Genomic DNA, 21,157 nt, shown 5'->3' with positions numbered 1-21,157 from the left:
TTCTTCAATATTTTTTTATTTTTCAAATAAATGACGTTTCTGAATTTTCAGCTTTCCGATTTTTCAATTAATCTATTTTTCGAATTTCCCATTTCTCGACGAGGTTTCTGATTTTTCGTTTTTTCAATTTTTCGACTTTGCTTTTTTGACTTTTCGATTTCTCAATTTTTCAATTTTTTAATTTCCCAATTTTTGGAAATTTCGTTCAATTTTTGGATTTTTCGATTTCTCTACTCTTTACTTCTTGAATTTTCAATTTTTCGTTAAACCTTAGAATTTTCAATTTTTCAACTTTTCGATGTTTTAATTTTTTTCAATTTTGAAAATTCTATGTTTTTCGATTTCTCGAGTTTTCAGTTCTTTTATAATTCAATTTTTAGAATTTTTAAATTTTCAATTTTTCTAATTTGTCTTTTTTAAATTTTTCGATTTTTCAATTACTTTATTTCTCGATTTATCAATTTTCCAATTTTTAAATTTTCTTCTCGGCTTTCCACCCCTCTATTTCTCGGTCCTCTGATTTTTCGATTTCTCGATGTCTCAAGTTTAAAATTTTTCGTTGTTTGGATTTCTCAGTTTTTCGATATTTTACTTTTGGGCTTTTCAATTTTTCGATGTTTCGATTTTTGAATTATCCGATTTTTCAATTTTCCATTTTTTTTAACTTTTCGAGTTTCGTTTTCTCGATTTGTTGATTTTTCAGTTTTTCGATTTTCAAATTTTAGATTTTCAAATTTTTACTTTTTTGATTTTTTGATTTTTGGACTTTTCAGTTCTTCAGTATTGTTTAATTTTTCAAATTTTGACGTTTCTGAATTTTCAGCTTTCCGATTTTTCAATTAACCTATTTTTTGATTTTCCCATTTCTGGACGAGGTTTTTGAATTTTCGTTTTTTCAATTTTTCGGCTTTGCTTTTTTGACTTTTCGATTTCTCAATTTTTCAACTTTTCTATGTTTTAATTTTTCAATTTTTAAAATTCTAGGTTTTTCGATTTCTCGAGTTTTTAGTTCTTCTATATTTCAATTTTCCGAATTTTTAAATTTTCTAATTTGTCTTTTTTAAAAATTTTCGATTTTTCAATTTTTCGATTTCTCGATGCCTCAAGTTTTAAATTTTTCGTTTGGATTTCTCAGTTTTTCGATTTTTTACTTTTGGGCTTTCAATTTTTCGATGTTTCGATTTTTGAATTATCCGATTTTCCAATTTTTTAACTTTTCGAGTTTCGTTTTCTTGATTTGTTGATCTTTCAGTTTTTCGATTTTCAAATTTTAGACTTTCGAATTTTTAATTTTTTTATTTTTTCGATGCTCCGATTTGTCCATTTTTCAATTTTACGATATTTTAATTTTTCAATGTTTTAAATTTTGGATTTTTAGATTTTTCAGTTCAATATTTTTTAATTTTTCAAATCTTGACCTTACTGAATTTTCAGCTTTCCGATTTCTCAATTAATCTATTTTTTGATTTTCCCATTTCTCGACTTCTCAAGGTTTCGATTTTTTAATTACCCAATTTTTGGATGTCTTTCGTGATTTTTCAGTTGTTCGATTCTTCAATTTTTGTTTTATTTTTCAATATTTATGTTTTGGGATTTTATAGTATTTCGAATTTTCGATTTTTCGAGTTTTGGATTTTTTGATTTCTCAACTTTTTACTTTTAGGATTTTTATTTTTTTAATTAAAAATTTTATAATTTCTCGATTTTGCAACTTTTGGATTTATGACGTTTTTTGATTTGCAATTTCACGAGGTTTCAATTTTTAATTTTTCAATTTTTCGTTTTTCAATTTTTCATTTCTTCAGTTTTTCGATTCACAATTTTTCATTTCTTCAACTTTTGGATTTGCAATTTTTCAAGTTTTCAGTTTCTCGCTTTTTTTAATTTCTGAATCGAATCTTTCAAATTTTTCCTTGATTTCCAATTTTTGGATATTTTGATTTTAATTTTTTTTTTATTTTCTTAGATGTCTTGATTTTTTTAGTTCTTAGACATTTCTATTATTCCTTTTTTGGAATTTTTAAATTTTAATTTTTCAATTTTTAAAATTCGAGGAAAAACCTCGAGTTTTCAGTTATCCTATATTATATTATTTATTTTCCGAATTTTTAAATTTTCCATTTTTCCAATTTTTTGATTTCTCGATTTATCAATTTTTCGATTTTTTTATTTTTTGGGCTTTCCAATTTTTCGATGTTTCGATTTTTCAGTAAAACGATTTTTCAATTTATTAAATTTTGGGGTTACGATTCCTCGATTTGTCGATTTTTCAGTTTTTCATTTCTATTCAATTTTTCAAATTTTGACGTTGCTAAATTTTCAGTTTTCCGGTTTCTCAATTATTCTATTTTTGATTTTCCTACTTTTCGACTTCCCAAAGGTTCGATTTTTCAGTTCTTCAATTCTTGGATGTTTCGACTTTGCTTTTTTAGTTTTTTGGTGTCTCAATTTTCCAGTTTTTTTATTTTTGAATTTTTGAATCTTTCTTTCAGTTCTGGAATTTTTCAATATTTCGATTATTCGGCTTCATTTTTAGACTTTAGATTTTTCATTTTTTCGACTGTTTTATATTTCGATTTCTCAATTTTTCAACTTTTTGATATTTTAATTTTTCAATTTTTAAAATTCTAGATTTTTCGATATCTCGAAAATCGAAAAATTAAAAATTAATTGGAAAATCGCAAATTTAGAAATTCCGAAAATTCAAAAACTGAAATATAGAAAAACTAAAAACTCAAGAAACCGAAAAACCTAAAATTAAAAAAGAAAAGTGAAAATATCGAAAAGTTAAAAAATTTAAAAAAAATTTAATAACGAAAAATGGAAAATCCAAAAAGTAAAAAATCTGGAAAAATCGGAAAATCCAGAACTCAAAAAATCGAAAAGTCGAAATAGCGAAATACTAAAAAATCCCTAAACTGAAATATCGAAAAATTGACAAATAGAAGAAAAATTGAAAAATTGAAAAACTGAAAAATCATAATATTGAACGAAAATTACAAAAACTGGGAAATTAAAAAATTGAGAAATCGAAAAGTCAAAAAAGCAAAATCGAAAAATTACAAACTTAAAAAATCGAAAAATTGAAAAATCCAAAACCTGAAAAATCGAAAAATCGAAGAACTGAAAAATTGAGACTGAGAAATCGAGAAATGGGAATATAAAAAAATAGATTAATAACTGAAAAACCGGAAAACCGAAAATTCAGAAACCGGATAATTAAAAAATCTAAACATCGAAAAATTTAAAAACAAAAAAATGGTGGATCAAACAAGTTATCAGCCGACGAAATAACACCGCTGACTTCCTCCAGCTCTATTTATTGTATTAAAACTTACAAGAAAATTTGTAAAAACACAATTAAATTTCTAAACTAAAGTTGCTGTTGTTAACCGAAAAAAGGGCAAAATTTTCGCGACCTTTGTCTAACTGGATCATGATGAACAAATAAGAAACCGTTGTCCCAAAAATCTGGAAATAAAATTCTTAAAAACGTTATTTTACTGCACCTTAGAAATATACCGCGAAGAGAAGAGGACAATCAAGCGCAAATAAATTATAAGCTGTCATTTTTAAATAATTTCGTTCGAGCTTCAAAGCCGCTGCCATCACCTAAAAAGCTTCATTAATTTATACCAAAATATGTTTTCTTAGTACGGACCAAATTTCGTTCATTTTCTCTAGAAACGTGTATTTCGAGCCCCAGCAGCAAGTTTATGGTACGATTTGCCTAGAAGTACTCGAACAATGTTAACAACAATTTTGCTTTAAGTACTTACTTCATAGCAAAGCCGGGATGTTCTTCTCACCAGATAACAAATATCAAAAATATAAATTAACTGATTTCTTAGTATAAATAGACAGGGTTTCCAGTACTTCGCGACCATGTGGTGAAAAAACATGTACGTTACAATGTACAAATCGCCTACCATACACAAAAACGTGACACCAATTTTGAAAAAAAGTCCCAAACAAAAAATGGTATTCATGGTTCTGGAAATCTTAACTAGGCTACCATGTAGACGCACTAACTGGTTGATTTTGCGACAGACGTCTAACTCGGAGGGATAGTTAGTACTCTCTTGAGACTTTTTTTTCTCTAGGGTGATTATATCGTTAATAAATTTAAATCTGTCTTCAAGTATCAAAACGATGGCGTAGAATGTTAAAATTAGGTTATTTGTAACAACTCTTGGATAAACTAAAGTTACAAATGTCGACAAATCATTCTGATAATTTAGTACTATTGAAAAAATATTGTAGACGAAATGGACAACAAAAATTAAAATGACTATAGTCGTGCGAATTTTGCAACCAGAGGCAGCGAATGCTTTAGTTTGACCCATTTCGAGCAGTTCCGCGTCGACATAGTCAATCAAGGTTTTTGAAGCAATGTATCGCATGAAGAAAACCTTAATGTAGAGGAAGGCTATAATCATCTGGATTACGGACCCCAAGTCGCGTACTATAACGACGAATTTTAATGTCTTGAAACTGCTAAGCTCACCACGCGCGACTAATTTATAGTTGGCGTAGTGCGGTACTGCGCAATATAGATATATCGACGTGTAAACAACTATCTGAAGAAGGCCACTTTTCGACGGTACTAAACGTCCGTTTTTCGTTGTAAAAGGTAAGACCCCGAAAATTTTCGAAGTTATGCGAAGAGGGTTCAAAATGTCGTTGACTGTGAGTACTTTCATCGTCGTCGATTATGGTACCACTCTGACCTCCATTAAAATTCCAAAGGATTTGTTTTCGTCAAAAAACAAAACGTTCCGAAATACGACGAAACATAAAACCCAGCGTGACTTAATTGCTTTTCACGTGAATCACCTACAAAATATCGACGACTCTTATCGTCACACAGCAAAAACAGGTCGTAAACAACGCACTAATGACACCAATCCAATCTAGCCAAACAAATCGATAACCGTCCGCTTCATTTATCTTTGAACCGCTGCCATGAAAACCCTCCCTTTGTCAAAAATTTGGCAACCGGTGGACACCACGACGATGCTTTTGGGTATGAACCCGTTTGTGGTCCGCAGACACAAGATAGTCTTGTCCAGGGTGCGCCTCCTCCACACCGTCACCTTCGCCAGTCTGTGCCTTTACCTCACGTTCTACTACTTCGACAACGTCGCTGACACCACCTACAGCAAGTACGGTTCCCCTAGTGTCATGAAGTTCGTCTTGTCCTTCCGCCTGGTCGCCCTCACCGCGAAACTCCTCCTGGTGTTGTTGCTCTCGCGAAACACCTTCCAGACGGTAACGAAAGCCATGAAGAACGTGGCGGGCATTGACCGCCACTTAACAAAATTGGGTCTTCAGCAGCACCTTGAGGCGCGCAACCACGAGACGCGACAGACCGCTGTGACACTACTAGTAGTAATCAATGGCGTTTTTAACACCCTGGGGTCGGTTTATAACACCTATTGCAAGACCACGGGTCACGTGGTTTACTTTTTGATGTCTTGGTACCCCTTGGTGGTGGTGAGTACCCACTTGATCACCCAGTTCGTGGTCTCCATGGTGATGAAGGTGCGGTTTGAGGCCATCAATGGGGTGCTCTCTGACAAGATAAGCGAGTCGAAGAAGTGCCAGAGTTATCCCGAAGTGGAGGATTTTGGCGAGAGTTTGGACTCTCTAGTGGGGTTGCATAAGGGTCTAGTGGGCACGTGCGAAGAGGTGTATGCGAATTTTTCGCTGATGTCGCTGGTGTGGATCGTGACGATGTTTGTGATTTTGACGTGCGACGCATACGCGTTTTTGCATGTTCTAATGTATGAAGAGACAATGAAGTATTTGAAGATCGTGTTTGGGTTGGTAAAAAATTGTACTAATTATATTATACATTTGTACTGGCTGGCGAAGAAGTGCAATGACTTGTGTCAGGAAGTGGGGTCTTGGTGTTGTTGCTTGTTCTATTTTTGGGTTGTAGGCGCAGGCTACTAAGGCTGTTCTTTTGGGGGTGGAGATTGACGTCACGAAAGAGAACGAGAGGAACTGCGTAAGATATTCGGGAACTTGTTTGATCCACAGACCAGAGTGCGTTCAGGCCAATGTCGACTCTAATGTCACATCTCATATGTTTCACTCGATTTTGATATACAACTTTTTTTTTAGTCATAATTTTGGCGGTTGTTTATTTTACATATATATTTTTAATTTTCGAGTTTCGATTTCTCGATTTGTTGATTCTTCAGTTTTCGACAATTAAATTTTAGATTTTCGATTTTTTATTTTTTTGATTTTTTGATATTTGGATTTCTCCATTTTACAATTTTACGATGTTTTAATTTTTCAATGTTTTAAATTTTAGATTTTTCGATGTTTCAGTTCTTCCGATTTCTCAATTGTTCATCTATTTTTTTATATTAACATTTCTCAATTTCCCAAAGATTTGATTCTCAGTTCTTGAATTTTTCAATTTTTTGACTTTTCGATTTCTCAATTTTTTAATTTCCCAGTTTTTGGAGTTTTCGTTCAATGTTATGATTTTTCAGTTTTTCGATTCTTCAATTTTTCTTCTATTTTTCAATTTTTCGATATTTCAGTTTTGGGATTTTTTAGTATTTCGACTTTTCGATTTTTTGAGTTCTGGGTTTTTCGATTTTTCTAGATTTTTTACTTTTTGGAATTTCCATTTTTCGTTATTAAATTTTTGTTCAAATTTTCGAAAAAATGAAAAATCGAAAGTCTAAAAATGGAGCCGAATAACCGAAAGATCGAAAAGTCGAAGAATGGAAATATTGAAAAATTCCAAAACTGAAAGAAAGATTCAAAAATTCGAAAAAAAAAAATTGGAAAATTGAGACATCAAAAAACTAAAAAAGCAAAGTCGAAACATCGAAGAATTGAAGAACTGAAAAATCGAACCTTTGAGAAGTCGAGAAGTAGGAAAATCAAAAATAGATTAATTGAGAAATCGGAAAACTGAAAATTTAGCATCGTCAAAATTTGAAAAATTGAAGAATAGAAATGAAAAACTGAAAAATCGACAAATCGAGGAATCGTAACCCCAAAATTTAATAAATTGAAAAATCGTTTTACTGAAAATTCGAAAAACATCGAAAAATTGGAGAATCGAAAAATTGAAAAGCCCAAAAATAAAAAATCGAAAAATTGATAAATCGAGAAATCAAAAAATTGGAAAATTCGAAAATTTAAAAATTCGGAAAATTGAAATATAGGAGAACTGAAAACTCGAGGTTTCTCCTAGAATTAAAATCAAAATATCGAAAAATTGAAAATCAAGAAAAAATTTGGAAGATTCGATTCAGAAATTAAAAAAGTGAGAAATTGAAAAATCGAAAAATTGAAAATTGAAAAATTGCAAATCCAAAAATTGAAGAAATGAAAAATTGTAAATCGAAAATCTGAAGAAATGAAAAATTGAAAAATTAAAAATTGAAAACTCGTGAAATTGCAAATCAAAAAACTCAAAAATCCAAAAGTTGCAAAATCGAGAAACTATAAAATTTTTAATTAAAAAAATAAAAATCCAAAAAGTAAAAATTCGAGAAATCAAAAAATCCAAAACTCGAAAAATCGAAAATTCGAAATATGTACTATAAAATGACAAAACATAAATATTGAAAAATTGAAAAATAAAACAAAAATTGAAGAATCGAAAAACTGAAAAATGACAAAAATGAACGAAAGGCATATCCAAAACTTGGATAATTATAAAATTGAAAAATTGAGAAATTGGAAAGCAAAGTCTAAAAACTGGAAAATTGCAAAATCAAGAACCTGAAAAATCGAAACCTTTAGAAGTCGAGAAATAGGAAAATCAAAAAATAGATTAATTGAGAAATTGGAAAGCTGAATATTCAGAAAAGTCAAAATTTGAAAAATCAAAAATATTGAACTGAAAACTCTAAAAATCGAAAATTTAAAACATTAAAAAATTAAAATATCGTAAAATTGAAAAATGGACAAATCGAAGCATCGAAAAAATAAAAAAAATTAAATTCGCAAATCTAAAATTTGAAAATCACAAAACTGAAAAATCAACAAATCAAGAAAACGAAACTCGAAAAGTTAAAAAATTGGAAAATTGGAAAATCGGGTAATTCAAAAATCGCGACATCGAAAAATTGAAAAGCCCAAAAGTAAAAAATCGGAAAACTGAGAAATCCAAACAACGAAACATTTAAAACTTGAGACATCGAGAAATCTAAAAATAGAGGGGCGGAAAGCCGAGAAGAAAATTTAAAAAATTGATAAATCGAAAAATTAAAAAATTGATAAATCGAAAATTTTTAAACAAGACAAATTAGAAAATTTAAAAATTCGGAAAATTGAAATATAGAAGAACTGAAAACTCGAGAAATCGAAAAACCTAGAATTTTAAAAATTGAAAAATTAAAACATCGAAAAATTGGAAAATCGAAAAATTGAAAAGCCCAAAAGTAAAAAATCGAAAAACTAAGAAATCTAAAAATCGAAACCACGAAAAAGTCAAAAATTGAGACATCGAGAAATCGAAAAATTGAAATATCGAAAAATTTTAAAAAAGAAAAATTGGAAAAATCGAAAATTTAAAAATTCGGAAAATTAAAATATAGAAGAACTGAAAACTTAAGAAATCGAAAAACCAAAAAAAAAAAGTGACAAATTAAAACATCGAAAAGTTGAAAAATTAAGAAATCGAAGTATAAAACAGTCGAAAAATTGAAATATCTAAGGTTTAACGAAAAATTGAAAATCCAAAAAGTAAAAAGTCGAGAAATCGAAAAATCCAAAACCCGAAAAATCGAAAATTCGAAGTACTAAAAAATTCCAAAACATGAATATTGAAAAATTGAAAAATAGAACAAAAATTGAAGAACGAAAAACTGAAAAACCACAAAATTGAAGGAAATTTCCAAAATTGGGAAATTAAAGAATTGAAAAATTGACAAATCAAAAACCTGAAAAATCTAAACCTTGAGAAGTCGAGAAATGGGAAAATCAAAAAATAGATTAATTGAGAAATCGGAAAGCTGAAAATTCAGAAAATTCAAAATTTGAAAAATTAAAAAATATTGAACTGAAAACTCTAAAAATCGAAAATTTAAAATATCGTAAAATTGAAAAATAGACAAATCGGAGCTTCGAAAAAATAAAAAAAATTAAAATTCGCAAATCTAAAATTTGAAAATCGAAAAACTGAAAAATCAACAAATCAAGAAAACGAAACTCGAAAAGTTAAAAAATTGGAAAATTGGAAAATCGGTAATTCAAAAATCGAAACATCGAAAAATTGAAAAGCATTAAAATTAAAAAAACGAAAAATTTAAAACTTGAGACATCGAGAAATCTAAAAATAGAGGGGTGGAAAGCCGAGAAGAAAATTTAAAAAATTGGAAAATTGATAAATCGAGAAATTAAAAAAATGAAAAATCGAAAATTTTTAAACAAGACAAATTTGAAAATTTAAAAATTCGGAAAATTGAAATATAGAAGAACTGAAAACTCGAGAAATCGAAAAACCAAGAATTTTAAAAATTGAAAAATTAAAACATCGAAAAATTGGAAAATCGAAAAATTGAAAAGCCTAAAAGTAAAAAATCGAAAAACTAAGAAATCTAAAAAAAAACACGAAAAAGTCAAAAATTGAGACATCGGGAAATCGAAAAATTGAAATATCGAAAAATTTTAAAAAAGAAAAATTGGAAAAATCGAAAATTTAAAAATTCGGAAAATTAAAATATAGAACTGAAAACTCAAGAAATCGAAAAACCAAAAATTTTAAAATTGAGAAATTAAAACATCGAAAAGTTGAAAAATTAAGAAATCGAAGTATAAAACAGTCGAAAAATTGAAATATCCAAGGTTTAACGAAAAATTGAAAATCTCAAAAATTAAAAAGTAGAGAAATCGAAAATTCCAAAACATAAATATTGAATAATTGAAAAATAGAACAAAAATTGAAAAATCGAAAAACTGAAAAACCACAAAATTGAACGAAATTTCCAAAATTGGGAAATTAAAGAATTGAAAAATTGACAAATCGAAAAGTCAAAAAAGCAAAGTCGAAAAATGGAAAAATCAAAAACCTGAAAAATCGAAACCTTGGGAAGTCGAGAAATGGGAAAATAAAAAATAGATTAATTTGAGAGATCGGAAAGCTGAAAATTCAGAAACGTCAAAATTTGAAAAATTAAAAAATATTAAAGAACTGAAAACTCAAGAAATCGAAAACCTAAAACCTAAAATTTTAAAAATTGAAATGTTGAAAAATTGAGGAATCTAAGTATAAAACAGTCGAAAAACTGAAAATTCTAAGGTTTAACGAAAGATTGAAAATCCAAAGGTAAAATGTCGAGAAATCGAAAAATCCAAAATCCGAAAAATCGAAAAGTCGAAGTACCAAAAAATTCCAAAACATGAATATTGAAAAATTGAAAAATGGAACAAAAATTGAAGAATCGAAAAAGTGAAAAACCACAAAATTGGACGAAATTTGCAAAATTGGGAAATTAAAGAAGTGAAAAATTGACAAATCGAAAAGTCAAAAAAGCACAGTCGAAAAATTGAAAAATCGAAACCTTGGAAAGTCGAGAAATGGGAAAATCAAAAAATATATTAACTGAGAAATCGGAAAGCTGCTAATTCAGAAACGTTAAAATTTGAAAAATTAAAAATCCGATTTTTGAATTTTCCATTTTCTTTAATTTTTAAATTTCGATTTCTCGATTTGTTGATTTTTCAGTTTTTCAATTTTTAAATTTTACGTTTTTGAATTTTTATATTTTTGATTTTTTGATGTTTGGATTACTCCATTTTTCAATTTTACGATAGTTTAATTCATCGATGTTTTAAATTTTAGTTTTTTCGTATTTCATTTCTTCAATATTTTTTAATTTTTCGAACTTTTCTTTTTCACTGAATTTTCAGTTTTCCGATTTCTCAATTATTCTAATTTTTAATTTTCCCATTTCTCGACTTCCCAAAGTTTTCGATTTTTGAGGTTTTCGATTTTTCATTTAAGTTTGCGATTTTTTGACTTTTCGATTTCCCAATTTTTTAATTTCCCAATTTTTGGGTATTTCGTTCAATTTTGTGATTTTTCAGTTTTTCAATTCTTCAATTTTTCGATATTTCAGTTTTGAAAATTTTTAGTATTTCGACTTTTGGATTTTTTGTCAATTACTGGATTTTCAGTTTTTCCATTACTCAGTTTTTGGGTATTTCAGTTTTGGGATGTCTTAGCTCTTCAATTTCTTGATTTTTGAAATTTTCGATTTTTTTTTTCAATTTTATGATATTTCAGTTTTACGAATTGTCAATTTATTGGATCTTCATTTTTGCGATGTTTCAATTTTTTCAATTTTGGCGTTTCTAAGTTTTCGATTTTTCAATTTCTGGGTTCATTTTATTGATTTTTCAATTTTTTACTTGATTAATTTCAGTTTTGGGATTTTTCAGTATTTCCATTGTTCGATTTTTTTACTTTTCGATTTTTCAATTTTTCACTCCATTTTTCAGTTTTTCGATATTTTAATTTCTATTTTTTTTTTATTTATAGATTTTTATATTTCACAATTTTCCAATTTTTCTTTTGTTCATATTTCCAGTTCGACTTTTTCGACTTCTCGGTTTTCAGTTGTTCAATTTTTAGATTTTGTTTCTATTTACAGTTTTTGATTTTTCAATTTTTTGATTTCTTAAATTTTGCAATTTTCATTCTTTCAATTTTTTAATTTTTCAAATTTTTGATAACTTGACATCACAACGTCTCAGTTTTTACTTTTTTTTTTGTCTTTTCGGATTTCGATTTTTCGGGTTTTCGATTTTTCAATTTTTAAAATGTTTAATTTTTCGATTTGCCAATTTTTCGTTTGTTCAATTTTTCAATTTTCTTGATTTCTCAATTTTTTGATATCTCTTTCAGTTTTTCGATTATGCAATATTTCGATTTTACGACTTTTCGATTTTTCGATTTCTAGATTTTTCGATATTTTAATTTTTCAATTGTTAAAATTCTGAATTTTTCGATTGCTCGAATTTTCAGTTCTTCTATTTTTCAGTTTTCCGAATTTTAAAAAATTCGATTTTTCAATTTTTGAGATCTCAATTTGTTGAGATTCGGATGTTTTGTGTTTTGATTGTCAAAAAAATTAACGGTAAACGGTATTTAAATTTTAAAAATAACAAATTCCTGCACTTGTGGTTTATGAATCCGAAAGCCGAAAAATCGTAAACTTAAAAAAATAGAAAAACTGAAAAATCGAAAAACCTTGACGTCTAAGGTAAAAGCTCAACACGGTTTCATAAAACCATAAATGGAGGATATAAATTAAATTAAAATGTTCAAGAACTGAGAAATCGCTTAGAGTCGATATTGGCCTGCGTGCGCTCTGGTCTGTAAATCATACAAGTTCTCAGGCGACGAAATGTTTTTAGGTGATTGCTTCAGCTTTGCGACTGATGGAAAACAAATTAGAGATAACAGCGTGGAAATTGTTTAACATCGACAATACTTTGCTTTTCTCAGTTAATATATACTTATATTTTTTTAGTAGAAGAGTAAACGAATGTCATTTTTCAGTTTTGCGGCGCTGTCTTCACTTATCTCTTCATAATGCTCCAGTTAGATAACAATGCCACTACAAACACTCCAGCGCCCAAAACCAACACATCCTCGTTATCAAATTAAGCATAATTTCGAAGTCTCGATCCGTAGTGCTAACGATATTGTGACCTTTCATTGTGCGTGATCAAAACAATGTGTTGACTTGTTTATTAATAACAATAATTATTGTGGTTGGACTATGATTAATGTTAATGGTTTGTCCCATAATCATGATGATTATATAAAGTGCTTACCTGCAAATATCCGCTGGATGTTTAGAAGCAGCAGGAAAGAAGCGAGTGCTATGCGTACGTCCGCCATTCAGGTGTCGTGGCTCTGAAAATAAGCACATTATTCAGATTTATTCAACTCTAAAACAACAAAAAAAAAAAGATCCTACTACTTTAAAGACTTTGATATTAATCTTCCATCTCGAGTGGAATGTGACGAGTCTTCATCGAAAGTTGGTCAACATGATGGTGGAAGACCGAAACAGTTCAATCAGAACCAAATATGTCGTGCGAGACCGTACTTTACGACAATTAACAAACTGCACCGTTTGACTTAAATTATAACAGTTGAAGTAATCTCAGTTTACCGTTTTAAGCCATCATTTTGATACTCGTAGAAGGATTTAGAGTTATTACAAAATTTTGAGAATTACATTCAAACCTTGCTTGAAAATCAGTAAAAGCAAATTTTGTTGCTCTTATTGAGTCATCTCGTCATCGTATGTCAGTTCGTTGTTCTAAAATATGTAATTTGTAGGCAAATCACACCATAATTTGCTGCTCGGACTTTAAATAGACGTTTCTAAGACGATGGACGAAATGTGGTGGGTCGAGAAAACTACGTTTGCATACTTTTAATGTGGTATTTTCGCCTGCCACAATCACAATATTCTCAACCTTTTGAATTTTAAATTTGTATATTGTTAGTTTTGCTCCAACAAGTTAAAAATGTTTGCTTGTTTGGTTCAATGGAGTTCCAGTTGGACCAACACTGCAAGTCATACGGAGGAAAAAAACCCTTCAACAATTAGTTCGGCAATTAATTTTAAATGGGAGTAAAAGTTGTCCCAAGGATAATTTTTCAAGAAATTTATGTAATCTGGTCATTGAATTGTACGTTCTCATAACTATATAAATTGGGCTTGTCTGTAATTCAGATGAAGATGAAATCAAATTTTTCCAGAATCGATAAAACTAAAAACGACGATATTTAAAAAATTTCATTTTTAAAACGCATTTTTCGTAAATCTTGGTCCAGAACCATTGAAACCTTGTGCTTGTCGAATCAGCTCGTTGAGATCCGTATCCCACAATTTCTTGGTAATTTTTAGGAAACTTTTCAAGAATCCCAATTTTTTAGTATGAAATTTTTGACTGTTTTTCAAGCACGTTTCAAAAATCACCGAAAGAGATTTTCTTCTGAATTTCGACTTTCAGAAGTTATTTTCAACTTTATTTCTTCGAATATTTTGTTTCCAGAATCTATAAAAAAATAAAAAAATATTTTTGAACCGAATTTTTCGAAAATCTTGGTTCAGGACCATTAACACTTTACGTTTTTCGAATTAGCTCATTGAGGTGTATATCCCACAATTTTTTGACAATCTTTAGGCAACTTTTCAAAATTTTCAATTTTTCAGGATGAATTTTTTGACTGATATTCGAGCACTCTTCGAAAATCACACAAGAGATTTACTTGTAGATTTTGACTTACGAAAATTATTTTCACTTTATTTCTTCGAATATTTTGTTTCCAGAATCTATAAAAAAATTAAAAATCATTTTTCAACCGAATTTTTCGAAAATCTTGGTTCAGGACCATTAACACTTTACGTTTTTCGAATTAGCTCATTGAGGTGTATATCCCACAATTTTTTGACAATCTTTAGGCAACTTTTCAAAATTTTCAATTTTTCAGGATGAATTTTTTGACTGATATTCGAGCACTCTTCGAAAATCACACAAGAGATTTACTTGTAGATTTTGACTTACGAAAATTATTTTCACTTTATTTCTTCGAATATTTTGTTTCCAGAATCTATAAAAAAATTAAAAATCATTTTTCAACCGAATTTTTCGAAAATCTTGGTTCAGGACCATTAACACTTTACGTTTTTCGAATTAGCTCATTGAGGTGTATATCCCACAATTTTTTGACAATTTTTAGGCAACTTTTCAAAATTTTCAATTTTTCAGGTTGAATTTTTTGACTGATATTCGAGCACTCTTCGAAAATCACACAAGAGGTTTACTTGTAGATTTTGACTTACGAAAATTATTTTCAACTTTATTTCTTCGAATATTTTGTTTCCAGAATTTATAAAAAAATAAAAAATCATTTTTGAACCGAATTTTTCGAAAATCTTGGTTCAGGACCATTAACACTTTATGTTTTTCGAATTAGCTCATCGAGGTGTATATCCCACAATTTTTTGAGAATTTTTAGGCAACTTTTCAAAATTTTCAATTTTTCGGTATGAATTTTTTGACTGATATTCGAGCACTCTTCGAAAATCAGACAAAAGATTTACTTGTAGATTTTGACTTACGAAAATCATTTTCAACACTATTTCTTCAAATATTTTGTTTCCAGAATCTATAAAAAAATAAAAAATCATTTTTGAACCGAATTTTTCGAAAATCTTGGTTCAGGACCATTAACACTTAATGTTTTTCGAATTGGCTCATCGAGGTGTATGTCCCACAATTTTTTGAGAAATTTTAGGCAACTTTTCAAAATTTTCAATTTTTCAGTATGAATTTTTTGACTGATATTTGGGCACTCTTCGAAAATCACACAAGAGATTTACTTGTAGATTTTGACTTTCGAAAATTATTTTCGACTTTATTTCTTCGAATATTTTGTTTCCAGAATCTATAAAAAAATAAAAAATCATTTTTGAACCGAATTTTTCGAAAATCTTGGTTCAGGACCATTAACACTTTATGTTTTTCGAATTAGCTTATCGAGGTGTATGTCCCACAATTTTTTGACAATTTTTAGGCAACTTTTCAAAATTTTCAATTTTTCAGTATGAATTTTTTGACTGATATTCGAGTACTCTTCGAAAATCACACAAGAGATTTACTTGTAGATTTTGACTTACGAAAATTATTTTCAACTTTATTTCTTCGAATATTTTGTTTCCAGAATCTATAAAAAACTAAAAAATCATTTTTGAACCGAATTTTTCGAAAATCTTGGTTCAGGGCCATTAACACTTTATGTTTTTCGAATTAGTTCATCGAGGTGTATGTCCCACAATTTTTGACAATTTTTAGGCAACTTTTCAAAATTTTCAAATTTTCAGTATGAATTTTTTGACTGATATTCGAGCACTCTTCGAAAATCACACAAGAGATGTACTTGTAGATTTTGACTTACGAAAATTATTTTCAACTTTATTTCTTCGAATATTTTGTTTCCAGAATCTATAAAAAAATAAAAAATCATTTTTAACCGAATTTTTCGAAAATCTTGGTTCATGCCCATTAACACTTTATGTTTTTCGAATTAGCTCATCGACGTGTATGTCCCACAATTTTTTGAGAATTTTTAGGCAGCTTTTCAAAATTTTCAATTTTTCAGTATGAATTTTTTGACTGATATTCGAGCACTCTTCGAAAATCACACAAGAGATTTACTTGTAGATTTTGACTTACGAAAATTATTTTCGACTTGATTTCTCGAATATTTTGTTTCCAGAATCTATAAAAAAATAAAAAAATATTTTTGAACCGAATTTTTCGAAAATCTTGGTTCAGGACCATTAACATTTTATGTTTTTCGAATTAGCTCATCGAGGTGTATGTCCCACAATTTTTTGAGAATTTTTAGGCAACTTTTGAAAATTTTCAATTTTTCAGTATGAATTTTTTGACTGATATTTGGGCACTCTTCGAAAATCACACAAGAGATTTACTTGTAGATTTTGACTTTCGAAAATTATTTTCGACTTTATTTCTTCGAATATTTTGTTTCCAGAATCTATAAAAAAATAAAAAATCATTTTTGAACCAAATTTTTCGAAACTCTTGGTTCAGGACCATTAACACTTTATGTTTTTCGAATTGGCTTATCGAGGTGTATGTCCCACAATTTTTTGAGAATTTTTAGGCATCTTTCCAAAATTTTCAGTTTTTCAGTATGAATTTTTTGACTGATATTCGAGCACTCTTCGAAAATCACACAAGAGATTTACTTGTAGATTTTGACTTACGAAAATTATTTTCAACTTTATTTCTTCGAATATTTTGTTTCCAGAATCTATAAAAAAAAAAATATTTTCGAACCGAATTTTTCGAAAATCTTGGTTCAGGACCATTAACATTTTATGTTTTTCGAATTAGCTCATCGATGTGTATGTCCCACAATTTTTTGAGAATTTTTAGGCAACTTTTGAAAATTTTCAATTTTTCAGTATGAATTTTTTGACTGATATTTGGGCACTCTTCGAAAATCACACAAGAGATTTACTTGTAGATTTTGACTTTCGAAAATTATTTTCGACTTTATTTCTTCGAATATTTTGTTTCCAGAATCTATAAAAAAATAAAAAATCATTTTTGAACCAAATTTTTCGAAACTCTTGGTTCAGGACCATTAACACTTTATGTTTTTCGAATTGGCTCATCGAGGTGTATGTCCAACAATTTTTTGAGAAATTTTAGGCAACTTTTCAAAATTTTCAATTTTTCAGTATGAATTTTTTGACTGATATTTGGGCACTCTTCGAAAATCACACAAGAGATTTACTTGTGGATTTTGACTTACGAAAATTATTTTCGACTTTATTTCTTCGAATATTTAGTTTCCAGAATCTATAAAAATATAAAAAATAATTTTTGAACCGAATTTTTCGAAAATCTTGGTTCAGGACCATTAACACTTTATGCTTTTTGAATTGGCTCATCGAGGTGTATGTCCCACAATTTTTTGACAATTTTTAGACAACTTTTCAAAATTTTCAATTTTTCAGTATGAATTTTTTGACTGATATTCGAGCACTCTTCGAAAATCACACAAGAGATTTACTTGTAGATTTTGACTTACGAAAATTATTTTCAACTTTATTTCTTCGAATATTTTGTTTCCAGAATCTATAAAAAAATTAAAAATCAATTTTGAACCGAATTTTTCGAAAATCTTGGTTCAGGACCATTAACACTTTATGTTTTTCGAATTAGCTCATCGAGCTTTCCACAATTTTTCGAGAATTTTTAGGCAACTTTTCAAAATTTTCAATTTTTCAGTATGAATTTTTTGACTGATATTCGAGCACTCTTCGAAAATCACACAAGAGATTTACTTGTAGATTTTGACTTACGAAAATTATTTTCAACTTTATTTCTTCGAATATTTTGTTTCCAGAATCTATGTATAAAAAAATAAAAAATCATTTTTGAACCGAGTTTTTCGAAAATCTTGGTTCAGGACCATTAACACTTTATGTTTTTCGAATTAGCTCATCGAGGTGGATGTCCCACAATTTTTTGAGAATTTTTAGGAAACTTTTCAAAATTTTCAATTTTTCAGTATGAATATTCGAGCACGCTTCGAAAATCACACAAGAGATTTACTTGTAGATTTTTACTTACGAAAATTATTTTTGACTTAATTTCTTCGAATATTTTGTTTCCAGAATCTATAAAAAAATAAAAAATAATTTTTGAACCGAATTTTTCGAAAATCTTGGTTCAGGACCATTAACACTTCTTGTTTTTCGAATTGGTTCATCGAGGTGTATGTCCCACAATTTTTTGAGAATTTTTAGGCAACTTTTCAAAATTTTCAATTTTTCGGTATGAATTTTTTGACTGATATTCGAGCACTCTTCGAAAATAACACAAGAGATTTACTTGTAGATTTTGACTTACGAAAATTACTTTCAATTTTATTTCTTCGAATATTTTGTTTCCAGTATCTATAAAAAAATAAAAAATCATTTTTAAACCGAATTTTTCGAAAATCTTGGTTCAGGACAATTAACACTTTATGTTTTTCGAATTGACTCATCGAGATGTATGTCCCACAATTTTTTGACAATTTTTAGGCGACTTTTCAAAATTTTCAATTTTTCGGTTTGAATTTTTTGACTGATATTCGAGCACTCTTCGAAAATCACACAAGAGATTTACTTGAAGATTTTGACTTACGAAAATTATTTTCGACTTAATTTTTTTCGAATATTTTGTTTCCAGTATCTATAAAAATAAATAAAAAATCATTTTTGAACCGAAATCTTTGTTCAGGACCATTAACACTTTATGTTTTTCGAATCAGCTCCTCGAGGTCTATGTACCAGAATTTTCTGAGAATTGTTAGACAACTTTTGCCATATTTAAAGAGGTTGCAGAAGAAAAGTGGAGGATTTAAGTTGATTACTACAAAAATTTACCATTTTAGACATGTTTTAAGTTTCTTGTTGTCGAAATAAGTCTGCACATACTAAGAAAAAAAAGGCAAAATCTAGCCCCGCCCACCCACCCTATCTCAATTGTGATGATTTTTTTTTATACGTCGTGAGCCAAGAAGGCGGGACGTAACTGCACAATCCTTATTTCCTTACGATAAATTAAAAACATGTTTTTGAATATCGTGTTGTTCAAAAAATACTATGTATATTAAGAAAAAAATAAAGGCAAACAATAAGCCCCACCCATACCCGCCCCGACCTCAATTCTCAATTGTGATGAATTTTTCATTCGTTGTCAGATCGAAGGGCGGGGCTTAACTGCAAGATCCATATTTGTCTACAAGAATTTACCATTTGAAAGACATTTAAGTTTCTTATTCAGAAAAGACGACTACGTATATTAAGAAACAAGACAAAATAGAAGCCCCGCCCACCCACCCTATCTCAATTGCAATGATTTTTTTTGTAGCCGAAAGCCAAAAAAGCAGAAGTTAATTGCCAAATCCTTCTTATTTTTCTACAAAATTTACCATTTTAAACGTGTTTTAAGTTTCCAATAATAAAAAAATCATCACAATTGAGACAGGGTGGGTGGGCGGGGTTTATACTTTGCTTTTTATCTTATTATACCTAGTATTCTTTGAACAACACCATATTCAAAAGCATGTATTTAATTTCTTGTAAAGAAACAAGTATTTTGCAGTTACGCTCCGCCCCCTTGCTCCACGGCCAATAAAAAAATATAATCACAATTGAGACAGGGTGGGTGGGCGGGCTTATATTTTGGTTTTTTGTTTTAATATATGTAGACTTCTTTTTACAACATGAAACTTAAAACATTTTTAAAATGGAAAATTTGTATAAGGAAATATTAATTTTTCTATTAGGCTCCGCCTCATAATTGCAAAATCCATATTTCCTTGCAAAAATGTACCATTTTAACTATATTGTGTGTCTTGTTATGAAAAGATGGCTTTGTATATTAAGAAAGCCCACCCGCCTTATCTCAATTGTGACGATTTTTTTTATTGGTCGTGAGCCAAGAAGGCGGAACTTAACTGCAAAATCCTTTTTCCCTAGGAGAAATTAAAAACATGTTTTTCAGTATCGTATTGTTCAAAGAATACTACGAGTATGTATATTAAGAAAAAAATGAAGCCAAAGATTACGCCCCTCCCATACCCGCCTCGACCACAATTTTCAGTTGTGATGAATTTTTCATTCGTTGTCAGATCGAGGGGCGGGACTTAATTGCAAGATCCATATTTCCTTATAAAAATTTACCATTTTAAATGTGTTTTAAGTTTCTAACAATAAAAAAATCATCACAATTGAGATGGGGAGGGTGGGCGGGGTTATATATTTTGCTTTTTTTGTTAATATATACAGCATTCTTTGAACAACACGATAATCAAAAACATGTTTTAACTTCTTGTAAAGAAATAAGTATTTTGCAGCTAAACTCCGCCTTCTTGGTTCACGGCGAATAAAAAAATCATCACAATTGAGATAGGGCGGGTGGGCGGGCTTACATTTTGCCTTTTTATTTGAATATGTGTAGACTTCTTTTCAGAATATAAAACTTATCATGTTTAAAATGGAAAATTTGTATAAGGAAATATCGATTTTGCAATTAGGCTCCGCCTCATAATTGCAAAATCCATATTTATTTCCAAAAACCATTTTAACCATGTTTTAAGTTTCTTGTTATCGAAATAGGTTTACACATACTAAAAAGAAAAGAAAAAATGTAGCGTGAGCGAAGAAGCCGAAACTTTACTGCAAAATGCTTATTTCTCAACGAGAAATTAAAAACACGTTTTTGAGTTGTTCAAAGAATACTAAGTATGTATATTAAGAAAAAAAATAAAGCCAAAGATTACGCCCCACCCATACACGCCCCGATCTCAATTCTCAATTGTGATGAATTTTTCATTCGTTGTCACATCGAGGGGCGGGGCTTAACTGCAAGATCCATATTTGTCTACAAGAATTTACCATTCTAAACACATTTAAGTTTCTTGTTCTGAAAAGACGACTACGTATATTAAGAAACAAGACAAAATAGAAGCCCTGCCCATCCACCCTATCTCAATTGTGATGATTTTTTTTATCGCCGAAAGCCAAAAGAGCGGAATTTAATTGCAAAATCCTTATTATTT

General features: G+C 29.2%; 1 protein-coding gene across 1 annotated transcript in view; it reads right to left on the bottom strand.

The window, feature by feature from the left end:
• LOC135125115 (cadherin-99C) overlaps window positions 1-21,157 on the bottom strand; it is a 119,334-nt gene that overhangs the window by 83,467 nt on the left and 14,710 nt on the right. Inside the window, exon 2 of the mRNA XM_064050466.1 lies at window positions 12,823-12,904. Within this exon, the coding sequence (XP_063906536.1) occupies window positions 12,823-12,889 (67 nt within the window). The 5' untranslated portion in view covers window positions 12,890-12,904. The remainder of the gene's footprint in view (window positions 1-12,822; window positions 12,905-21,157) is intronic.

The sequence above is a fragment of the Zophobas morio genome, unplaced genomic scaffold (assembly GCF_036711695.1).
Source record: "Zophobas morio isolate AGI-343-1 ecotype UQ-CSIRO unplaced genomic scaffold, CSIRO_AGI_Zmor_V1 ptg000008l, whole genome shotgun sequence".
Taxonomy (NCBI): domain Eukaryota; kingdom Metazoa; phylum Arthropoda; class Insecta; order Coleoptera; family Tenebrionidae; genus Zophobas; species Zophobas morio.
Note: the sequence above shows the minus strand (reverse complement) of the source record. Positions and strands in the feature narration are given on the sequence as shown.